Source organism: Melopsittacus undulatus, chromosome 7, assembly GCF_012275295.1.
Source record: "Melopsittacus undulatus isolate bMelUnd1 chromosome 7, bMelUnd1.mat.Z, whole genome shotgun sequence".
NCBI lineage: Eukaryota > Metazoa > Chordata > Aves > Psittaciformes > Psittaculidae > Melopsittacus > Melopsittacus undulatus.
In genome coordinates this window covers 62,162,053-62,182,069 of record NC_047533.1, presented here as the reverse complement: position 1 = coordinate 62,182,069, position 20,017 = coordinate 62,162,053, and the positions used below count along the sequence as shown (strand labels likewise).

Genomic DNA, 20,017 nt, shown 5'->3' with positions numbered 1-20,017 from the left:
AGGATATCAAGGTGACCAGACAAGAACGTAAGCAAAACACATGCTATGCTGGTGTGTGCCTATTGTATAAAATGACATGAAGAGTCATTTCCCATTTTCTGAAACCATGCCTGCAATGAATGTTGAGGGAAAAGCAAAGATAAATAGACAATACCTGCACAGAGTGTTACCAGAGCTTCACACAGTCAACCTTTGCCATAGTCTACAAAAGAGGTTACAATGAGGCTGTACAATCTGATGACCTTGTGCAAGGAAAGGCAGAAAAGATAATTTTCTGAACTGCTGATATAAAAACACCTTTAGCCTTAATTAGTGAAGAAAGTACAACTCCTTTTATTGCTCATAATTTTTGTCCATTTAAATTAATGGGTAGTTATTTCTCCCCAGTTTTTAATCTTTTTTTTTTTTTTTTAAATCACAATTTATTCAGGGTCAGGCTTAGGAAAAGATATATTTAATAATTTTGGTGGTAGGAAACCACTATGTTATCTGAATACCAGTACAGGATAAACAGTGTAGAATAACAACATAGTAGTAATCTGCTTCCTTGCTTTATTATTTAAATACAAGTTAACTCTTTGTATTGTGGGAAAAGTGTTACGCATACATGTGTATTTGTTAGACTATCATATGTCCTTTTAGCTGCAGCTAGAATGGAATACATTTTCATTTCACATGATAGAAGGAGGTGTGCCAATTTCCTTAATGGGCCTGTCATGGTAGGACAAATCTAAATTTTAGACCTGGTGTTTTTTTTCCCATTTAAAAAATTCAGGGTGAAGCTAAACATTCAATTTTTATGTTATTTATTTTTAAGTTTGAATGTAAGCCACTGCACACAATGCATGCAGCCTTTTACACTGCTTCACTGCTTCAGTGTAACTGTGAGCGGGAAACTGCAGTAACTATAAACAGGCATGAAAAATATTATTCTAATCTGAATCCTGAAGACAACTACAGGACAAAGCAAATAAACTATTCATGAAAGCATACTTTTGCAATGCTGCTCCAGTAATCCAGAGACAAGGACTGTTTGTTATTTAAGGTGGGGTTTAAAAAAATATTTTTTGGATGGAGTTTTGAGTAGCATAGCAACTGCTCAGTTAAATAATACCAGAAAATAAGTATCACAGCAGATTACATGATCCATCAGTAAGGCTGCACAATCGGGGTCTGCTCTCAACTGCACCTCCTGGCCTACCGTGATTTCAGACAGGTCACCTGCACCTGTACGCAGCAGCTGGTCAGAGGCCACACTCACATTTAAGCCTACTTCCAGGAACAGTAATTAGTTACAGGCATCCATGTAAGGTCAGCTCCACTCTGCCTGCCCTTTTTCTTTACACAGTTGTGCTTCTTTATTTTCTTCATCCACATAAACAATGAAAGCACTACCTTTGCCTTTGATTCTGCAATTTTGTTCTTACTTGAGCTCAGTGACTGCAGTCAGGTGGGTAACTCTTGGTCTGGTTTCTGAAGCAGACTCTCTAGTGGATAGTTATTAAAAAAACCCTAAATGTTGGCAAAATTGAATCCTACCCGATACACTGATTCTACAAACAGGAGTAATTTTAAGTGAAATTCCCAAAATGCCTACCTGTTTTCAAACATGAGTTCTGCAGGTCACCACCTGGGGTCATACAGAAGGCAGTTGATAGTAACACTGCTAAGTCTCTTTGTGTCGAGCAACTTCTAAAAATGTTAGGTACTGCTTTTTAAAAGATAAAATCAGCTTTTGAAAAGACAGCTGTATTTTGTTTCTCTGGCCAGTGCATACTAGGCTTAACTATGGGCATAACAATATTACATTTAAATTAAAGCAAAGCTTTTTGAGTCAAAAGGAGCAGGAACTAATATTAAACTTGCCAAAATACAGAAAATGAAATAGTTTAATGTTAATCCTGAAGGAAACATCTAGACATATATTAATGACTGAAATATATAGCCCAAATAATCTACAGAAGTTTATCACTATCCATGAAATCACTGAGAATTGCACTATTAAACCCACAAATTTATAGCTAAATGATATATATATACATATATATATACAAGTATAATTATATGCCTTCCTCACCCCTCCCCCCGAGTTTCCAACTGTTCTTAACCTGAACAATTCAGCAAGAGTCTTCTCTTTAAACAACCTGGTCTAGTGGAGGGTGTTCTTGCCCAAACCGTTCCATGGTTCTGAAGGTCTTGCTCTTGCAGTAGTACTTGTTCATGAGAACCGTTTGTGTTAGCTTTTTAAATGAAGATAGAGAGGCAAGGTTGTACCTACTTAGTGCTTGACAGCCAGGCGCTAGAGCCGAAGTGAGCAATGTCACCTTCTCTATCAGCAGACTGCCACGGCTGACTCTGAATGAAGCTGCTCAGTACTCCCCTCCGCTGCAGGCGGGCTCTACCCCTTCCTACACTGCTTCCGTGGGGTGACTCATCCACCCGCGGCATCTCAAACCCTACGGCCTCCCCACCCTGCCAAATAGGGACAGGCAACCTGCGGCCTGCTGCTACAAGCCGCTGCGGCTTTTCCACCCAACCATATGGCACTGCGCCTGCCCAAGGCCCGGTCAAGCCGCTCAACCCCAAACGAGCAGAACCTGGCCGAGGGGGACCCAGTGACTCGGAGGAAGCACCTGCTCGCATCTCCCACACGGGGACGCCCGCAGCGGCTGAGTGTGGCTGCTCTAACAGCAGCTCTCCAAGGGGCTAGGTCCCCCTCGCATAGCTTTGTACAGCCACCTCGAGGCAGGCGGGTGCCGGTGGAGCTGCCGGGAGCTGGGTGTTCCCCTACTGCGCTGCTCCGCCTTTTACAGGCGAGAGGGCGGTGCAGCTCGCTTTGCCTTCGCCCGTTCCCAGCCCTATGCGGGGGGAGTCGCCTCCGCTGCTCTCTTTGTGGCCGCGGTAGGCTTTTCACCGCCGTGGGGACGTCTGCTGTGTCTTGGCTGCTGAGGAGGTCGCTGCTGGGAGAGGTTCGCAGGGAGGCGAACCCCGGCGCGGTGCAGCCATGGGGCTGCAACCGCTGGAGTTCAGCGACTGCTACCTGGATAGCCCCTGGTTTAGGGAGCGGGTTAGAGCCCATGAGGCCGAGCTGGAGAAGACCAATAAATTCATCAAGGAGTTGCTCAAAGATGGGAAAAATCTGATCGCCGCCACCAAAAGTGAGTGGGGAGAGCGGGGGGAGACGCTGGGTGCTGTGGGGCGGGTCGGGGCCCGGCGTAAAGGGGCTTCGCCTGGAGCCAGCGGCGCTCGCTTTTGTTGCGGTGAGTGTTGCAGCGGGTGTCTGCAGCCTTTTCCTTGGGTTCCCCAGCAGCCGCTCTGGGGACGTGGGTCCTGTCCTTCGCCGTGGAGAGAAGACAAGGGATATAGCGGCGGTAGTGCCGGCTGCAGCGCCGGGTAACTCCTTGTAGCGCCTGTTGCATCTGCCCCGTCTCTTGGGCGGACCTGGCTTGTATGTTCGGCGGCGCCGAGTCCAAAGTAAACTACAGTGTTAAATTCGCAGAGAAGACTCGGTTTCACGTTATACTGGCGCTTTGTAAGCCGAGCTTCTGTGAATTGCATATCTGAACATGGCGATGTACGTGTATAGCCATTTGTGGTCTGTGAAGAGGCTGCTGAAAATACTCCTTTGTCAAAATTTCAAGTATGTTCAGGAATTAACCAGACTTGCAGTTCTGTGGTGACAGAGCTGGTTGCCAGTTCTGTCTCTTTGGCCCCTTAAAATGTGATGGTGTTTTTTAATTTTCGTGTTAGTTGTTGAGTGTATGCTGTGGTATATATGTGCTTAGGTATGCTGTGATTTATGTGGAAATCGTTCTTTTCCTTGAACGACTATGTTAACACATGTTCTTAATGTAGTACTTTGATAACATAGTTTCTTCCATTTAACTGAAGATCTAGGAGTGTAGTCCCCTAAATAACTAGTAAGGTGATTAACTATACCAATCAATCAGATAAAACACTAGTGCAGCTCTCTGGCACTGTGTTCTCAAAAGCATATTGCATCTTTGGGATCGTGGAAAACTTCTGAAGGCAAGGAACCATGGTTTCAAGATGTTTTCCTGAAAGTAAACTGAGAGGGATTAGGGCAATGGTTTGAGTGTTGTAGCTGCCTGGATCTGGTGAGAGTATTAAAACCTGAGAGAACTCAGTTTGTGCAGATAAAGAAGCATTCTTTCCTGGATTTGTTTCAGATGTGCCTGGGTAAAAAAAAAAAAAAGTACAGGATGCCATGTCATATTTGATTTATTTGTAACTCTTATTATTTGGACAGGTAATACTCAGTTACTGCAAATCGCTTTCCTTGAGGATTATTTGAAATCTGTGATAGGAAGTGTCAGTATAAATCATCTTAACTTGGAGTGCAAAGTAAAAAGTGTCCCTAAACTTGGATAAGAATGGTAGAGGAAAATCATTCTGCTTCTTCATGTCTGTTCCTCGAGCATCTAGACAGGATTTTGGCCACTGGCCCGAACCCTTGGTTTCTCATGTGCAGTTACATATGCAAACTTAATTTGAAAGTATGGAACTGATGATCGAGAGGGAAACCCTCACTAGTTTGAGCCTCCTATCCACAGCGTGATCCTGTGCTGATGACTTTGGCTTGGTGTGCAATGCTGGACATACTTAGCTGTGTGTGGTGGGAGCCAAGGGAGTCAGCATGCCAAGCACAGCCACCTGGCCTAAGAGTTTGTGATGAAATACTTGGGGCTAGCCCATGAGAAATACTTAGAGAAGCTATCTGAGATCCTGCCCGGTGTTTAGGTCTAAGCAATTCCTTTCTGAGAGGACAGTAAGAAATTTTCTTCTTGAGTTTAGGTGCTGTACCTTATTCTAGCAAACATCTATGCTTCAGCGTATTGGTTTGAGAAGTGAAAACAGGGTTAGATCCTTCCTTACACATTCCAGGCTTCTGCAGCTGTCTTTCACCTTTAGACAGCCCTGGATAACAGATTTGAAGCTGAGTGGTCTTCCTGTGCCACTTGTGAAGCACTGCAGCCATTAAAAGACAAATTGAACCAGAGGAAACATAAGGAGGTGTTAAAATCTATTAAACCCCCAGTGGTAAGGATATTGGTCCTTCTAAATTCTTTGAGGAGCCTGATTCATTTACTCCTAGGAAGACAAATGGGATCATATTTGTTCCAAAAATCCAAGCTAAAGAAGTGGTCTACATGCAGAGCTAGCTACTCACCTCTGTCAAAGCTGCATCCTCTGCACAAAGACAGGCTTGCCAAAATCTAATGAATGTAATAAAGAATATAATAAAATGGGTGACTGCCTCTTAGGTCAGAAGAATGGTTGCCATTTTCTTGGAAAATTGTTTTAGTCTTTTGAACAAAAAATGTTATCTTAATAATAACTAAAGTATTTCTCTGTTACTATAACCAGGTAAATTACAAAATTTACATCTGTTTGAATTGATTTGTGAGCATCATAAGCTTTTCTGAATGGCCTACGAAATACAGAATGTATTAGGTGCCCTGTTGTTCTTAAATATGTGGTAAATGAAGTGATGGCAATAGCGAATGTGCATTTCCTTCCCTTGGCACTTTCCTTATTTCACTTGTAAAGCAGCAGCTTACAACAAATGTCCTGAGAATTCTTCAGGTGTGAATAACTGATGTGATTGAGTAGATCCCACTTCCAGCTTGACAGACAGCCTTGTAAATGACTTTGCTGCTGCCTGCAGGAGGTTGCATTTTGAGAGCTGGGAAGCAGAGGCTGCTGCCAATCCCTCTAACCATATGAGTTGTCAGTGCCTCACAGGACAAACCAGTAACATGATGTGGATCCTCTTGTTGCCTCTTTCCCATTTGTCTCCTCAGTTGTATGGGAGTGTGTTTTCCACCTGAAACTCAGAAGAATTATTTTTTTGTTAGTACAGGATTTATACTCTTTTTTTTGACACCCCTCCCCCTTTTTTTTAACTTTTGAAAGGGAAAAAGAAGTATCTTCTGCATTTTTAAATTGTTGAGTTTCCAGTATGAAGCAAACCTCATATGTATCTTTACACTTTTACGTTTCATCGTTTCAAGAATCTGATAGAAAGATAAGGAAGACTGGCTCAAAGCTGTCTGTTTCCTGTGTAAGGGTATGAATCACTGAGTTGTCTAGTTCAAGCTAAATACTGGAAGAATGAGTAAACAATAGGTATCTCTTTTCTTATGATGGTTCAATATGTTTAAATGGAGTACAGAAAGACATTTTTTTTCCACTGTTAGGGATGAGTAAATACAAGCAGACTACACATACACCTTTTAAAATAGAAATACAATATTTCTCAGGGGATTCCAGTTCAGTTGAGCAAGCAAAGATCAAGATAGTTTATAAATAATTTCTGGATAGAGTTAGTTGTTCTTCTGTTGACAGAAACTGAATTTAAAGGTGCCTGGTTGGTGAATCCTTATTCTGAAATGTGAAAGGAATTTGAGGGGTTTAGTTCTGAGCTCTTAAAAAAATCTGAGTTATAAATTGCTGAAAGCTAAAGAATACAGTGAATAAACACTGCCTATTTGCTTTCAAATTCTTCTCCCTATGTTGGACCAATGCTTGGTCTCTTGGTATGAATGTGCGATTTGTTTGAGGCTTTTGAGGATATTTATATGGAGGCAACACTTGTGTTTAAAGGTATAGCAGGAACTGCCACTTCTTATGAGACCTCAGGGTGGAGTAGGAAGAGTCAGTGCTGGTTTTGATCCTGGGCATCACATGGCAGATTTGCAAAGTATACTTGAGTGTGTGCTCATAGCTATTCATGTACCTGAAAGCAGAGCTCCCCTCCCCATATTTGGATTTAGGCTCAGATCAGAGCAGGATTATATTTGGGTCAGTCATAGTGATTCTGTAATGGGTTGATGATGATAGAAGATGGAGAAGCCATTGAAAGAGAATAATTGAGTTCCTTAAGAAGCTTTCAAGGGGTGATCTGTATGCAGTCCACATCTAAGGAAAGCTTAGCCAAAGTCTGGTAGGAGATGATGCCCCATATGGGCCCTTTGTCTAAAATGCATCATATAGCCTTTCATTAAATCAACACCATCTACTGCCGTGTGGGCACCACAGTATTCAAATGCTCTTACCACTTGTGCTAGAATGCAGTGTAGCCACCTTCCTTTAATTGCACCCTTAGAAACTTGCTACCCAGCAGCTCCATTGCGTAGTTTTAATGGGGGAAGACCCGTCCCTCATTGTGTTGCTGTCTCTATTTCAGCTGAGAGCAGGGTAACAGTTCCTGTGGTTCCAAGTTTTGAGTTAGCTCAGCGCAGCCTGCTCAGGCTTCTGGTGACTATTTTTAATTGCTATTTTTGTTTTATATTTTTTTACAGAAGAGTTATTCCTTGCACTCTTCCAGGCAGAATGCAAAACAACAATTGTATTTCTTTTATTGGTAGAAAGAATTTGTTGGAATATACAGAGTTATAGATAATTGTTACTGAAGAATGCTGGTCAATTCCAGGGAGTATTTCTGCATTTGTGAAGGAGGAGGTGTTATTAGTCATTGGTCATTTACAAGTTTGCCATCAAGAAGTTAAGCAGACAGGAAATCCTGTCAGCAACAGGAATAAAGCCATTCCCAAATCCGATCTCTGACCTACCAGAATAAGGCCGAGTCTCTCTTTTAATGAAGTTGACTGAAGAACCTAATCCAAACACAAGACGTCTGAGATGGCCAAACACAAGATGTCTGAGTTGGCCAAACACTTTTTCTTGGCCAGTTCTCTTAGCATGTGGTGGTTGGTGGTTGATCTCTCAGGTACTGGTCTAGATAGATTTTTTTTGCCTGACATGGTATGGATGTTATGTAAACATAGAGGCTGTTGTAATCCACATAATAGCACAGCATAAAACCCACTCAAATCATTTGAGCTACAGTGCCTTTTTTTTTCCTTAAACGCTAATTGTCCACTTTTTTAAGCTTTCCTTAGTATAATCTGCACTTACGAAACCACTTAGCTGAACATGTAACATGTGCCAGCTCTGAAAGTCTTAGGAATTTGCTGCAACAAAAATGTTGTCCTACTGACACTCCAGTACATGTCAGAGAAGCAAGGTAAAATAGTTAATATAGGACTTGTTAATAACTTCTGGGAAAGAAATGGATTTTCACTAGATTTAGAAACCAAAGACAGAATAAAACTTAATGTCATTCTTACTTAAGAAGGGGGAGGGAGGAGAAGGGAACTCTCACACTGTGAGAGTGCCTTAATTTAATTTGTGTGCAGTTTACTAAATCAACAGTGTATAGTTAGGACACTATCTTTGTTTAGTTCACCTTGAATATAGTGAGAGCTGTGTATGTATAAATCTTCACATGCAGAGTTTTAGTAGGCTGTTTTAGCTTTCAGTTAGTACCTCAAAAATTAGCTTTATTTCTATTATAAGATGTGCTTTAAGTATGATAACAGTAAGCAAAAAAAAAAAAAAAGAAATTCTATTGGAATTCAGCTAAAAAATGGAATTAGAAAACTAAGGCAGATGGGTACTTTGGAGCCCATCTAATACAGGTTTCCCTGAGGGGAGAACTGCTTACAGTAATATAATGTTGCTTTTCGCTTCCATTCGAAGTAATTGCCACAGCTAGGGTGAAATTAACTAAGACAGTACTTTTTTGTTTGTTTGTTTTTACTTTTTGGAGGTAAAGTTGCTTTTGTAAAAGGCTCAGCAAAGTGCTTTTTTTTTAAGAAATACTGGGCAGAACATTGTGTTTGGCTCCACCCAAAGTAGAGCATTCATTACTGTGTCAGTAGCTATAAAAAGTGTCAAGCTCATTCTGTGGAGGATGCCAGTTTGTCATCTTGAATCATGTCTTTTCAGCTTGGATTACTAACTAGCTCCGTTACCTTCTTTGTGCTGTAGATGTTCCACTGTTGTTTCTTTTCTGTATTAAAAGTAGGACATTGTGCTAGTGAGCTAAAAAATGTGATTTCAGAAAAAAAGAATTTTCATGAATTTACATGGGTTTTCTGAGTGCTCAGAGTTGTGACAGGCTGTTGAATGAAGTGCTTCTGTCTTTTAATCACTTGGGGGAATACATCATATTTCAGTTTTAGATAGTGCAAGTGGTCATTAAAGAGAACATCAGTGATTAGCATCATTGTCAGTCTTCAGGAGAAAACCAATAGAAATAAGTGAAGTGGTTTGTAATTTTTAGAGAAGTTGTCTGGTAAAACATGTTGGAAAGGTTTCTCCTGATATTTTTCTTTTTTTAATGACAACCCTTTTAGAATTTTGTGAATCTGAGTTTTACAGAGGCAGAATCCGTCTTAAGGAGCTGGAGAAAAAGGATGGATTTGCCTACAGTCTGTGAAATGCAAACAGCTACTTGAAATTAAATAAAGAAAAATCGGCCTGCTGCTAAGACTGCAGGTGTGCACTGTTCCTAACCTTATCTTATGCTTGCCAGCTCTGTATTGCAAAAATACTGCACATTTTAACAAGCAGAGCTTATAAAACTGATACCAGTTCTCAATTTAGTCTAAAATGTTTCATGTTTTGATAGTGTGTGTTGTGGTTTTTGAGATAATTTTTATGACTTGTTTATATCTGATGGGGTTTTCTTATGTGTCAAATGCCACTTTTCTGAGTTTCCAGACCATGTTTGCTGCTCTGTGAGAGTTGTTCATGAGATGTTACAAGATGCTCAGTGTTTTGATTATCTTTTAAAAGTCTTCATGCCGTTGAGTCGGCAGATTAAATTATTTTGAGCAGTTGAATGCCTTCTGGAATATCTGCTGAGTGTATAATAATATATGATCAAATGAGCTTGGGCACATATTAGCAGAATAGTTTAAGGTACTGCTGTTCAAAGAATATAATATCTCTGCTGCTGGTTGCTGCCACTCACTGTAGTTGTCTGCTTTAATCAGCACCCAAAATCTGTCTTGTTGCTAAGTCAAACCCATCTTCTTTGCCAGGTTTAAAGTAAACTATCACATTTTGCAATGAGTTGAGATAGGTGCATGAGTACTATCCCAGCAACTCCTGTGGAGCTTGTGCCCTCTGGGTGTAACACTGATAGAAGAGAGGGCGGTTGCAGTGGCTGCAGTTTAAAATGCCCTATGTTATTAATCTGTGATAGGTGTATGCCTGATATCCAACATGCATGCTTAGGTATCTCACTGGGAAAGAAGGTATTGGAAAGGGAAATCTGTGGCTGGGTTTATGCTAACCTCAAATTCTTTTTCTAAGCGGGTATTTTTGGCAGTTTTTTGCAGGCAACCTCAACCACTTTTCCATACCTACCTGCATCTAGGGACAGAGCTTCTCACAGCCACCCTGTTATTTGTGAATGCCTTTTAGTCTGTTTTTGTTTCCTCCCCTTGTTGTTCTTTCCCCTTCTGTGTGTGTTCATCTTTCAGGATAAAAATAGAGAGAAAACATCCCAGCCCTCACAAGCAATGTGGCCATCACAGGCCAAGGCCAAATCAGAAGTTTCTGTAAATCATTCATGCTGGGGTTGTCCTCTGTGGGAAAAGAGCAGTGGGAGGGAAAAAAAAAAGAAGAAAAAAAAAGAAAAAAAAAAAGAAAGAGATGGAAAGTCACAGGATTATTACATGGATTACAGTTTCACTACTGCCCTTTGAATAATAACCTGTTGTTGCCTCTTTAGTTGGGAGGACTGGGCAGGTGGAGGTTACCAGCTCATTAGGTCACAGAGAAGGCTTTGCCTCTTAATAGATCTGGTTGTTACAGATTCCCTTGATTCTCTACAGCTTTTGTATATATATCTGTGGTTGGGACTGCTTGTCCTTGAAGAGGAATAAAAAAAAAATGCTTTGTTTAATTTGGCGAGGAAAATTGAGTACCCAGGGTAGAAACTGAGCTGGACTCTATGTGTCAGACCTGGGCCTTGGAGGACGTTGTAGCCTGTGTGGTGTCCAGTAGGTTCTCAGCCACCTTGTTGCTGGTGAGTAGTTTTTTTGAGCTTTGAAATTTGTCTGTTTTCTCCATTAAGCTGATGTGTGTAGACCTAGAAGTGATGAATGAATTCATGGTGAAGAGTCTGAAGTTTGTATTGCACACTTGCAAGTGTTTTAGCCTTAAGAAGAATGAGGTTGTAATGTGTCAAATCTCAAAATTTGATGCCTCTTCCCAAGCAGAAGAACACCTTGGTTTTCCTTGTTTGTCTTAATCTGTGATTTTCCTAGTCATTAGAAAGAGTCACATGCTTTGAAAAATATAAATCACATTTGAATGTACTTAACAATGGAAAAAAATTGATAAAGAAGACTTGTAGGTGATTTAAACAAAAATAAGATTGCTTAGAAAATGCTTCTTCAAAAAAAGCCAGCTGTCTCACACACAGGTGTAGGGAGCATGCTGTCAGGTCACTGAAAACACAAGAAAAACCTTTCAGAATCTCATTTTGGAAGCAGGTCACTGTTCTTAGAAATCCGTCACGCGGCTGGTTTTGTAGTTTATGTGGATTAGTGGACTGTGAACACTGTGTTTTAGCCTCTGAAGTACATCAGAACTCTGAGAACAAAACAGTGTAGTTTACATTGTCGATTTTTTTCCTCTTAAAAGATCCGGTTGTATGCTCTCTCTGTTGAAAAGGCCTAGTCCAATTGTCAAGCTCAGTTACAAGGTGAATAACCATTTCTCCAAAGCTTCTGTCTGCTCAACTCTTCAGCCCACAAGCTTTTCTGGAACAAAGCTGTCTTTCTTCCAGTCTGCTCTAAAACACTTGCTTGGTGGCAATATTACTGTACATCTGTTGTGACTCATTTTCCTTTATGATTTCAGTCATTTCAAAACACACAATTTCAAATTTCTTTTGTGTCTTTTGACTAACTGTTCCTCTGTCTCAGCAGATTCAGCACCTTTTCTGAAAGAAATAAACCTACCTGGATCTAATGCTAAAAACAGTCTGCAAACACACATCTCTCCAATTTTGTTTGTTGTTTTTTGTTTAACAAAACACATCTGTGTCTACCAACACCACTATTGTTCTTTGCATGGAGTTCTGTAGGTTGCAGCTGAGGGAAAGGGCTGCCCTCTTTGAGGGGTAGGACACTAGCTAGTGAGGCATGAGAGTTTATTGTTGGCATCTGCTTCACTTTACTACACTCTTTTGCTATGTTTTGTGGAGGGATGTGGCTAAGTTCCAGATATTCAGCTCAAGTTTTTGTATAGTTAATGTAATGAACTATGGAAATGTCTGTGTTACAGCCTTGAATCTCATGTGTAGGAACTTGGTCCTTTGTTCAGATGAACTCTGCTGAGGGCCTTGAGCAAAACCAAAGGAGATGTGAATCTAGGTAAGACAGGATACTATGGTTTCTGAACAGCTGAAATGTGTTCTCTGTCTTGGAAGGACACATCTATCTGTTGCAGAGTCCAAGCACCTGAGGACTGGTGGCAGTTGCCTTTATGTAGAGCTCAAGTACCATAACCTCCTCTGAGAGAACTGAACATGCCCTCCTGGCCTAGTAATTGTGATGGACAAATTAAATTTAAGAAACAGAGGTCCTTCAAGCAACTGTGTGAGATGCAAATAGTATTTTGAAAATGTAGCTTTGAAACTCAACAGAAATGATTCTTTGTGTTCACTTACCTGGAAATTTTACTTCCATTTTTCCCTTCCTGCTTCCATGAATTACTTTGGTGTCTACAAATGTGTCTTGGGTATGAATTCGTTTAGTTTAGTTACAAAAATACCTTGTATTTTGATGCAACCTAATTTTTATTTTATATAGGGCAATTTTTTTTTAAATTGCTGCTACAGGTTGTTGTCAGCCCTGAAGATCTTTCTGTAGTGGCCATGGTTCTGCAAGGTTAGTGAAACTAGAGGCGTGAAATTTCATCCTTTATGCAACTAAAAGTTTATCTGGAGGCAAGCACAGTACAGTTTGCATTCCCCCTCCATGTCTTGATTCTATAGATCACTACTTACTCTTGTGGTAACTCACTTGAGTGGTTTGTAATAGAACATGAAAAATAAAGAAAGAACATGTAGTAACATAGCTTTTTATTTGTGCGGCTTTGACCAGAAACTAAGCAGCAAACAAGTAAATTAAATTAATGGAATGTTGACATGTCTTCATCCCTTCATCCCAAGCCAAAAGAAGTTTTAGCCTTTCATATAAGTAGATAATTTTATGGTATGGACAGTAGAAAGCTGTGTCTAGAGAAGTGACTTTGTGAACAGCTTTAGGCAAGCCCTTCACCTTTCTGTCTTTCTGTCATTATTCAGGCTGTTGCATCAAACTTGGGACATTTATCTATAAAGCATTTCACAAATACTGAAATGTTATAGAGAAGGGTTGTATATTGGTCCCTTCTGTGTTATGCAAGACTGCACTCACTGCTCTTTTTCTGTAGTCATTACTTTAATTGAACAATAGTTAAAAACTTTTCTTTAATCCTCTTCCAGTGAATTAGCTTAATATAGAATCTGATAGGAGAATGTGCCATTTTTTCCTGCAGTCGTGTTTTAGACATCTCGGTATATGGCAGGCATGGCACTATGAACTCAGAAAGCAGCTGTTCTGCCTTTGTCATGCAGATTATTTAAGTGGAAATTTAAGTCAGCAGTTTGGCTTTTCTAAGGTTTTGGAGCATATCCTCATTCACTTTTTTAATAGAAAGTATTCATATGTGAAGAAAAACTTAAGTATGTCAGCCTTGTTGCTGTGCTCCAGCACATACTGAAATCCACTTCAGATTTGTAAAGTTATTGTAAAGCTTGCTTCGTTGAGAAGGTTTTTTTCTCTCCTCATTGTACCTTTTGTTTGCAGTTCTAAGTGTTCATAAGGAGGATGGCTTTGAAACCTTATTACTATCAATAAATTTTAAATTAAAATTAATAATTAAGATGTCAGTCAAGAAAAGTAGCAGTCTTGTTTGGATGGAGCAAGCAACTGGACCAGGGTAGCAATTAATGTTAGCTCCTCCCTTCCCTTTTCTCTCTGATACAGAGAAAAAATTCCTTAAATGGAACTTGACAGTGTTTGCAAGCAGCATGTAATAAAAACAAACAAGCAAAGCCTCCCCTGAAACTGAAACCTCTGATGCCCTAAAAGCATCAAACAAAATTCAAATAATTCTATCAGCATTTATTTCAATTTCAGTCCTTTTATAAATAAAGCTTTCTCTCTATTCTGTTCCTGCCATAATAGCTATGATTTGCTTCCTTCAAAATTTAGGATTTTGAAGGCTTGTGAGCCGGCAGAAGGGGTTGTATGTTTTTGATTTCTCAGATTTGAAAGTAAATCCCGTGAAAAGTATTTATCTTTAAGTAAACAGAATTACCTTTTGAATAAGGATGCTGTTCTTAATAGATGTTTGTTTGGCTGTCCTGCCTCCCAACACCCTCTCCTTCAGTTTATCTTCTAAATATGGAAAATTCCTGGATTTTAATAGTGCTTGGGAAGTTATCTCACATTTCATGAGGACATTATTGAATGGCCTTATTGAAACATTGCTTCCTGGGCACTATTATTAGTGTAGTCGCTGCAAGAGATATGAGCAGCTGCTGTTTCATTCTGAGCGCCTGGGTGGGTGGGTTGAAGTGGCATTCCCAGAGTGACAAGCAGAGGCACTGAGGGATGCTAGGAAGGAATATTGCTTGGAAAATAGTTGACCTTAGCTCAGTGGTTTGCACTTCTGTCTCTTTTTTTCTCCATCTCCCTTCTGAAAGGTCCTAGTACTGTGACTTTTTGGATTGTTTTTGCCTAGCCTGCCAGAGATGGCTGCCTCCTTCACCTGAAATGATATCTTTGGGTGCCTGTGCTGGTGAAAATTTGTAGATCAAGCCTATGTGAACATTCTAGTTTGAATATTACGGAAGAGCAGGAAAGGCCCAATAGCATGGGCTTTAGTACATGGTAGCATGGGGACATGCTCAGGGCACCTAAGAATGCTTGGGATAGAGCTACGTGAATAAAGGCTGAATCAAGTCCCCTTTGAAGTATGTACCTCTAATACCTTGCTAGGCTTTGGAAAAAGATATGGCTTAGATTTTTTAAAAATACTTTCTCCTTTGCTTCCATGCATCTGCAATTGCTCTTCCTACTGAGTAGTAATTTGAGTAGGAGTGATTTACTCAAAGGTGAAGAACAGAATGAATGCTATCAGGTGGTGGCATTTCTACAGGCTGCTGGTATTACAGAGGAGAGGATTATCTGCTGGCAAGTTAATGACAAAACCAAGAATGTTATTCCTAGGCTTTTTTTTCCCCTTCTTTTTCTTTCCCTAGAGTTAACTGCTGTGTCTCCTAGTTGCATCCCTCCCTTACAAAACCTCCGGTGCTGCCAATGTCAGTTGAATTTTTACTCACAGGAGAGCAATTAGAGGGGAAAATGGGGCTTTCGTAGCTCACTAAAATAGCAGATAGAATACACTGATGTTAATAGTAATGTCAGCAAAAGACAGTGTGTCATCTCTCTTCTGAGGAGAGCTGGGGTTTCTTACACTTCTGTTTTTCTTTTTTGGAGGTTAATTCCTTACTTGCAGTTGCTTTGTTCTAGAGGACCCATTATAATGCTCTTTAGTGCAGTTTTCCTCAGCATTTTCAAATGAAGAATTCTCTCATCTTTTCCAGGAAAACAAACAAAAAAAAAACAAACCCCCAAACCCCCTACTATTTTGTAAAACATTGCAATACTGCTCTGGTAGCTTTCATTTATTGAGCATTATTGAGTGAATTTGAGCATTTGTTTTCCTTTTCCCCTCTGATTTTTGTTTGCTTAAACCTGTTGTTGGGTTTGGTTTCTGGCAGTCAGTTCACAAATTATCTTTTGATGCTTTCTGGATCAAAGCCCAGGGGAACATTTTAGTTGTATGTTCAGTAAATGGAGTTGAGAATGCCTTGGTATCAGTAAACAGTCTAATTTTGGTTTGTTTTCTGAAGTTGTGGTAATGTTTGTCTGTGATAATGTGTTTTGGAATGATTTTGATTATGTTAAGATCCATAGTTAGCATTGTAAGTCGGTAATGAATGTGATGAGGAGAACTGAGAGTTGTTCCTCTAAAAAAAATGAAGCATGTCTGTCTGGCAATGGAGCACCTTGTCCGTGAACTGCTTTTTGCTGATCAGCACACTTGTAGTAAGCGTGTATAAAGCCCTTTCCAAATCTTCATTCGTGAAGTCAAGCCATCATCATCGTATCCTTCTTGTGCTGTTAGTGATATGAACTTATTAAGGAGATATGTACAGGAAATGTCAACAGGAAAATTTAAGGTGAGGTTGCTTACTTATCAGCTAAGTCACAACTCATTGAAAATTCTTGGTAATGGTTTCCGGTGTTCTATTTGTAGCATTACTTTAATGTAAAGTATATACACTTTAAAATGCATAAACACTAGATTAGTCTTAAATAAGCAAACAAACCTCTTAACCTATATAGCACTTGGGGAAGGGGGGAGGGAGAGGGAAGAGATCCAAAGTGCTTAAAGCCTTTTAGATGCCAGCCTTTCAACATCCTGCTGCAAAGTAGGTTGGGCTGCTAGTTCTGTTTACAGATGGGTGAAGCGAAGGACCGGGTGATTAGATGAGATTGCACATCAAGTCTTTATTGGAGACAGAGTTAGTTATTAGGAGGCCCAGACATTTAACCTTATTACCGGTGCTTTAGAATAGTCTGTTTGGTAAGACAGCTTGCAGATGTTGGGATTGTATTGTGAATTGATGGCGTTTCAGACTACCAGTTCAGTTCCTTAAGCAGTGATCAAAACTGTTTTGGTGTAGGTGCTTGGATATTTGAAGATACTGTGTTTGATTTTAAATGCTCAGTTTTAGCATGAAGTCATGTTAAATATTCTGGCAAGGCAGTGACTGCATCTGTTTGATCTTTGTACTGTCTGAAATATGAAGGACCTGGGACGGTGCTTACCTTGGTGCATAAGGGCTTCTGCTGGCTGGAAATGTACCCCAAATCCAACACTCAATTCCAGCACTATGTCTAGGCAGACAATAATCTGCAGATGCTGTACTAGTCATAGTACAGTGGTTTTGGCTTATGCAAATCTGGCCTTATGCCTCATGGGCCTCTCTGGCTAAAGATGGAGGTCGCTATCCCACCCTGTGCACGCGCCAACCCTGCTGCTGGTGCTGACAGTGGTCCTCAGCTTAGTCCTGCCTCCCCCCTCTTAGTTTGTTCAGTATGCCTTGGGTGCAGGCGTAACCAGCTGCACCCTTCCCAGCTTACTGATAGTTTTGGCTCACTTTTCTCCTTTTCCTATCTCAGTGATCCTAGTGTCTGTCCTAACAGATGGTTACTGCTGACACCAGTCCTAAATTTAGCCCTAAATTGCTCCTTCTGGACACATCCTTGGTCCTAATTTGGTGACTGCAGACTTTAGCAGTTACAGGCCAAGAAAGGAAATTTTCCCTGCCGATGCTAATATTTCTCATCATTTGGCAAGCCCTCACTGAACCAAGCCATGCATATTCTTGCTGGCTGCTACCCAGGCCTAAAAGTAATTGACTGAATTTTGGATCCTTCTCTTTCTGCATCTTGACCATGGTAACAAATAACAAATAATTATCTGCAAAACCTGCAAGTGAATCCTGACTCAAGTCTTCCCCTAACACAAAGCAGGTGACTCCCACTGAACTAAAATTTACATCTAACTTGCTTAGTTCCAGTTTCTTACATTGATTTATTATGGAAAAACATCTTAAATTAGAGTAACATCAGTCTTTGGAAACCAGGAGTGAAGATTATAAATTGTATGTAAAACCAGTGTAGCTTTTGTTTACAGCAATGGGAAAGAAATGACAAAATGGGAATCAAAAGTGATTCTGATAAAAAAATAAGGGTTTTTCTTTTTCATGTGCTTGCTGACTGGTGCTTAATTGTAAGTTACCAATACTCACCATGTTCATAATGTTTAGGGTGATTTGGTATTAGTAGGCTCACTTGCCTTATAAAGCACTTTTTCTAATATCTGTTACTAATACGGGGAAGAGGATGGTTGTGCTGTGAGTTGACATCAGACCAAGGATGCAAGAGGACTGTTTATGCAGAGGTTCCCCTTTGCAGATGCCACTTAGGGATTTGGTCTCTGAGTTGAGACAGATAGCTGGGTGTCCTGGTTTGAGCAGTAGCAGTAATTTTTTCTCCTTCTTGGTAGCTGGTGCAGCGCTGTGTTTTGATTTTCGGGCTGGGAATGGTTGCTGATAGCAAGTATGTTTTGAGTTACTGCTCAAATGTTTGGTTTGTCCAAGGCCTTTTCTGAGTTCATGCTCTGCTAGGGAGGAGGGGAGGCTGGGAGGAAGGAGAGACAGGACACCTGGCCCAGGCTAGCCAAAGAGGTATTCCATACCATAGCACATCATACCCAGGAGGTAACCGGGAGAGCCCCAGAAGGGCTGGAGAGCTCTGGGGGATGGAGGAGGTATCGCTTGGTGCTCAGTCGGGCAGGGTGGGGTAAGTTATAGGTCGGTGGCTGGTGAGGTGTTGTATTCTCTTTACTTGTTATTGGCTTTATCATTATTATTTGTAGTAGTAGTAGCAGTAATGATTTGTGTTATGCCTTAGTTATTAAACCGTTCTTATCTCAACCCGTGGGGGCTACATTCTTTGGATTTTCCTTCCTAACTCTCTGGGAGCTGGGGGAGTGAGGGGGGGAGTGAGTGAACGAGCTGTGCGGACTTGGTTTAAACCACAACACTGGGGAAGATTCCACCCTCCTCTGCTAACCTTATATGAGAAAGAAAATGTGAATGCTTTTCCTTTCTCTTTGTATATATATTCTTAAGTGCATGTGAATGATTGTCTCATCTGTCTTGATGGCACTTTGTTTAAAGTTTTAAATACAGCAGTAGATAATGGATTTAAGTGTCTTTTACTGAGAGAACTTAATTTCTGTGGGGAAAACTTTGTTAATTTACCAGACTGTAATTAGACTGTAATTTTCTGCCCTCAGTTCTATATAAACTGTGCAACTGTGAACATTGTTCAACACTTAACCTTACTTTTTTTCCTAGGCTGGTCTTTAGTATGTTTTCCATAGTTTTGATACAGATGGCTATGATGTAGAAATAGATGAGATCAGCTTGTGATACTAACTCTGTACGTTAAATAAATATGAGATCAATTCACTTGTTTTGAAATAGTGGGCTATGCTTGAGAAAATCTGTAATGTTGTATTGTGGGTTTTAGCCACAGGAACAGAGAGGTCTTTGCAAAGGAGTGAGTCTGACCCTTCTTTCTGTTTTTCTTCAAAGGTTTCTTTCCCTTCAAACTTCTGTCTCTTTTTGACATCTCAGTGTGTGTCTTCTCTTGCATCACCCTGCGGGCATGTAGTACTGTTCTGAGAATTCTTGTGGTCAATAACATATATTAATACAAGTTGTACTTCCAGCTTTGAAAAAAGTAGTTGAGATGTATTGAGGGCCTATGTTCATCTAGATGCGCATTTATACTCTGAGCCTTGCACATGCCAGCTGCAAAGCTGTGATAGTAGAAGGTAGAAAAAATCTGCTGGAGTGTTTAGAGGAAGAGTTAATGATGTTTTGTAGTGCTGTGCCTGGGGTTAGATGTTACCTCTTGCTGTCAATGCAAACTCTCTGGTCCCCAGTTAATACAACTTTGTTAAGGGCCAGAGCCTGTTCATGAAAGACTTTGTGCTGTGCTGAAGGTTTTGGTTCAAAGTGGCAGGCACTTGAACTCCTTCCTCCTTCTCCTCAACCTTTTTTTTAATCCCCATCCTCCCCTTGGCTTTCAGGACTTCTGTCTGGCTTTCTGACATAGTATCTTGTATGTATAACACTTAAACGTATGTTTAAATGCTTTTGCGCTGTATACATTTGAATTTTAGTGTTACTCTGCTATTAGTACGTCGCCTGTCATTAGCACAAATAGGTTAGCTGTTAGGCCTTGGGTGTGGGGCTGTCTCGCAACCTCTGTGTGACTAGGGACTGCAGAGCCGTGCTTCCTAGTGTTTGCTCTCGTGTGTCCTTGAAGAATGTTTGGTTTCCTTGCCTGGTCTGCCTCTTCTGGAAGATGTAGCTTTTGTTTCCATTTAAACAATTATTTGTATAATCTCCCCTTTCTGTGCACTGAAGCAA

General features: G+C 40.5%; 1 protein-coding gene across 1 annotated transcript in view; it reads left to right on the top strand.

The window, feature by feature from the left end:
- The first annotated feature begins 2,825 nt into the window (after positions 1-2,825).
- ARHGAP10 (Rho GTPase activating protein 10) overlaps positions 2,826-20,017 on the top strand; it is a 154,037-nt gene continuing 136,845 nt past the window's right edge. The window contains exon 1 of the mRNA XM_005146570.3: positions 2,826-3,158. Coding sequence (XP_005146627.2) covers positions 3,005-3,158 — 154 coding nt within the window. The 5' untranslated portion in view covers positions 2,826-3,004. The remainder of the gene's footprint in view (positions 3,159-20,017) is intronic.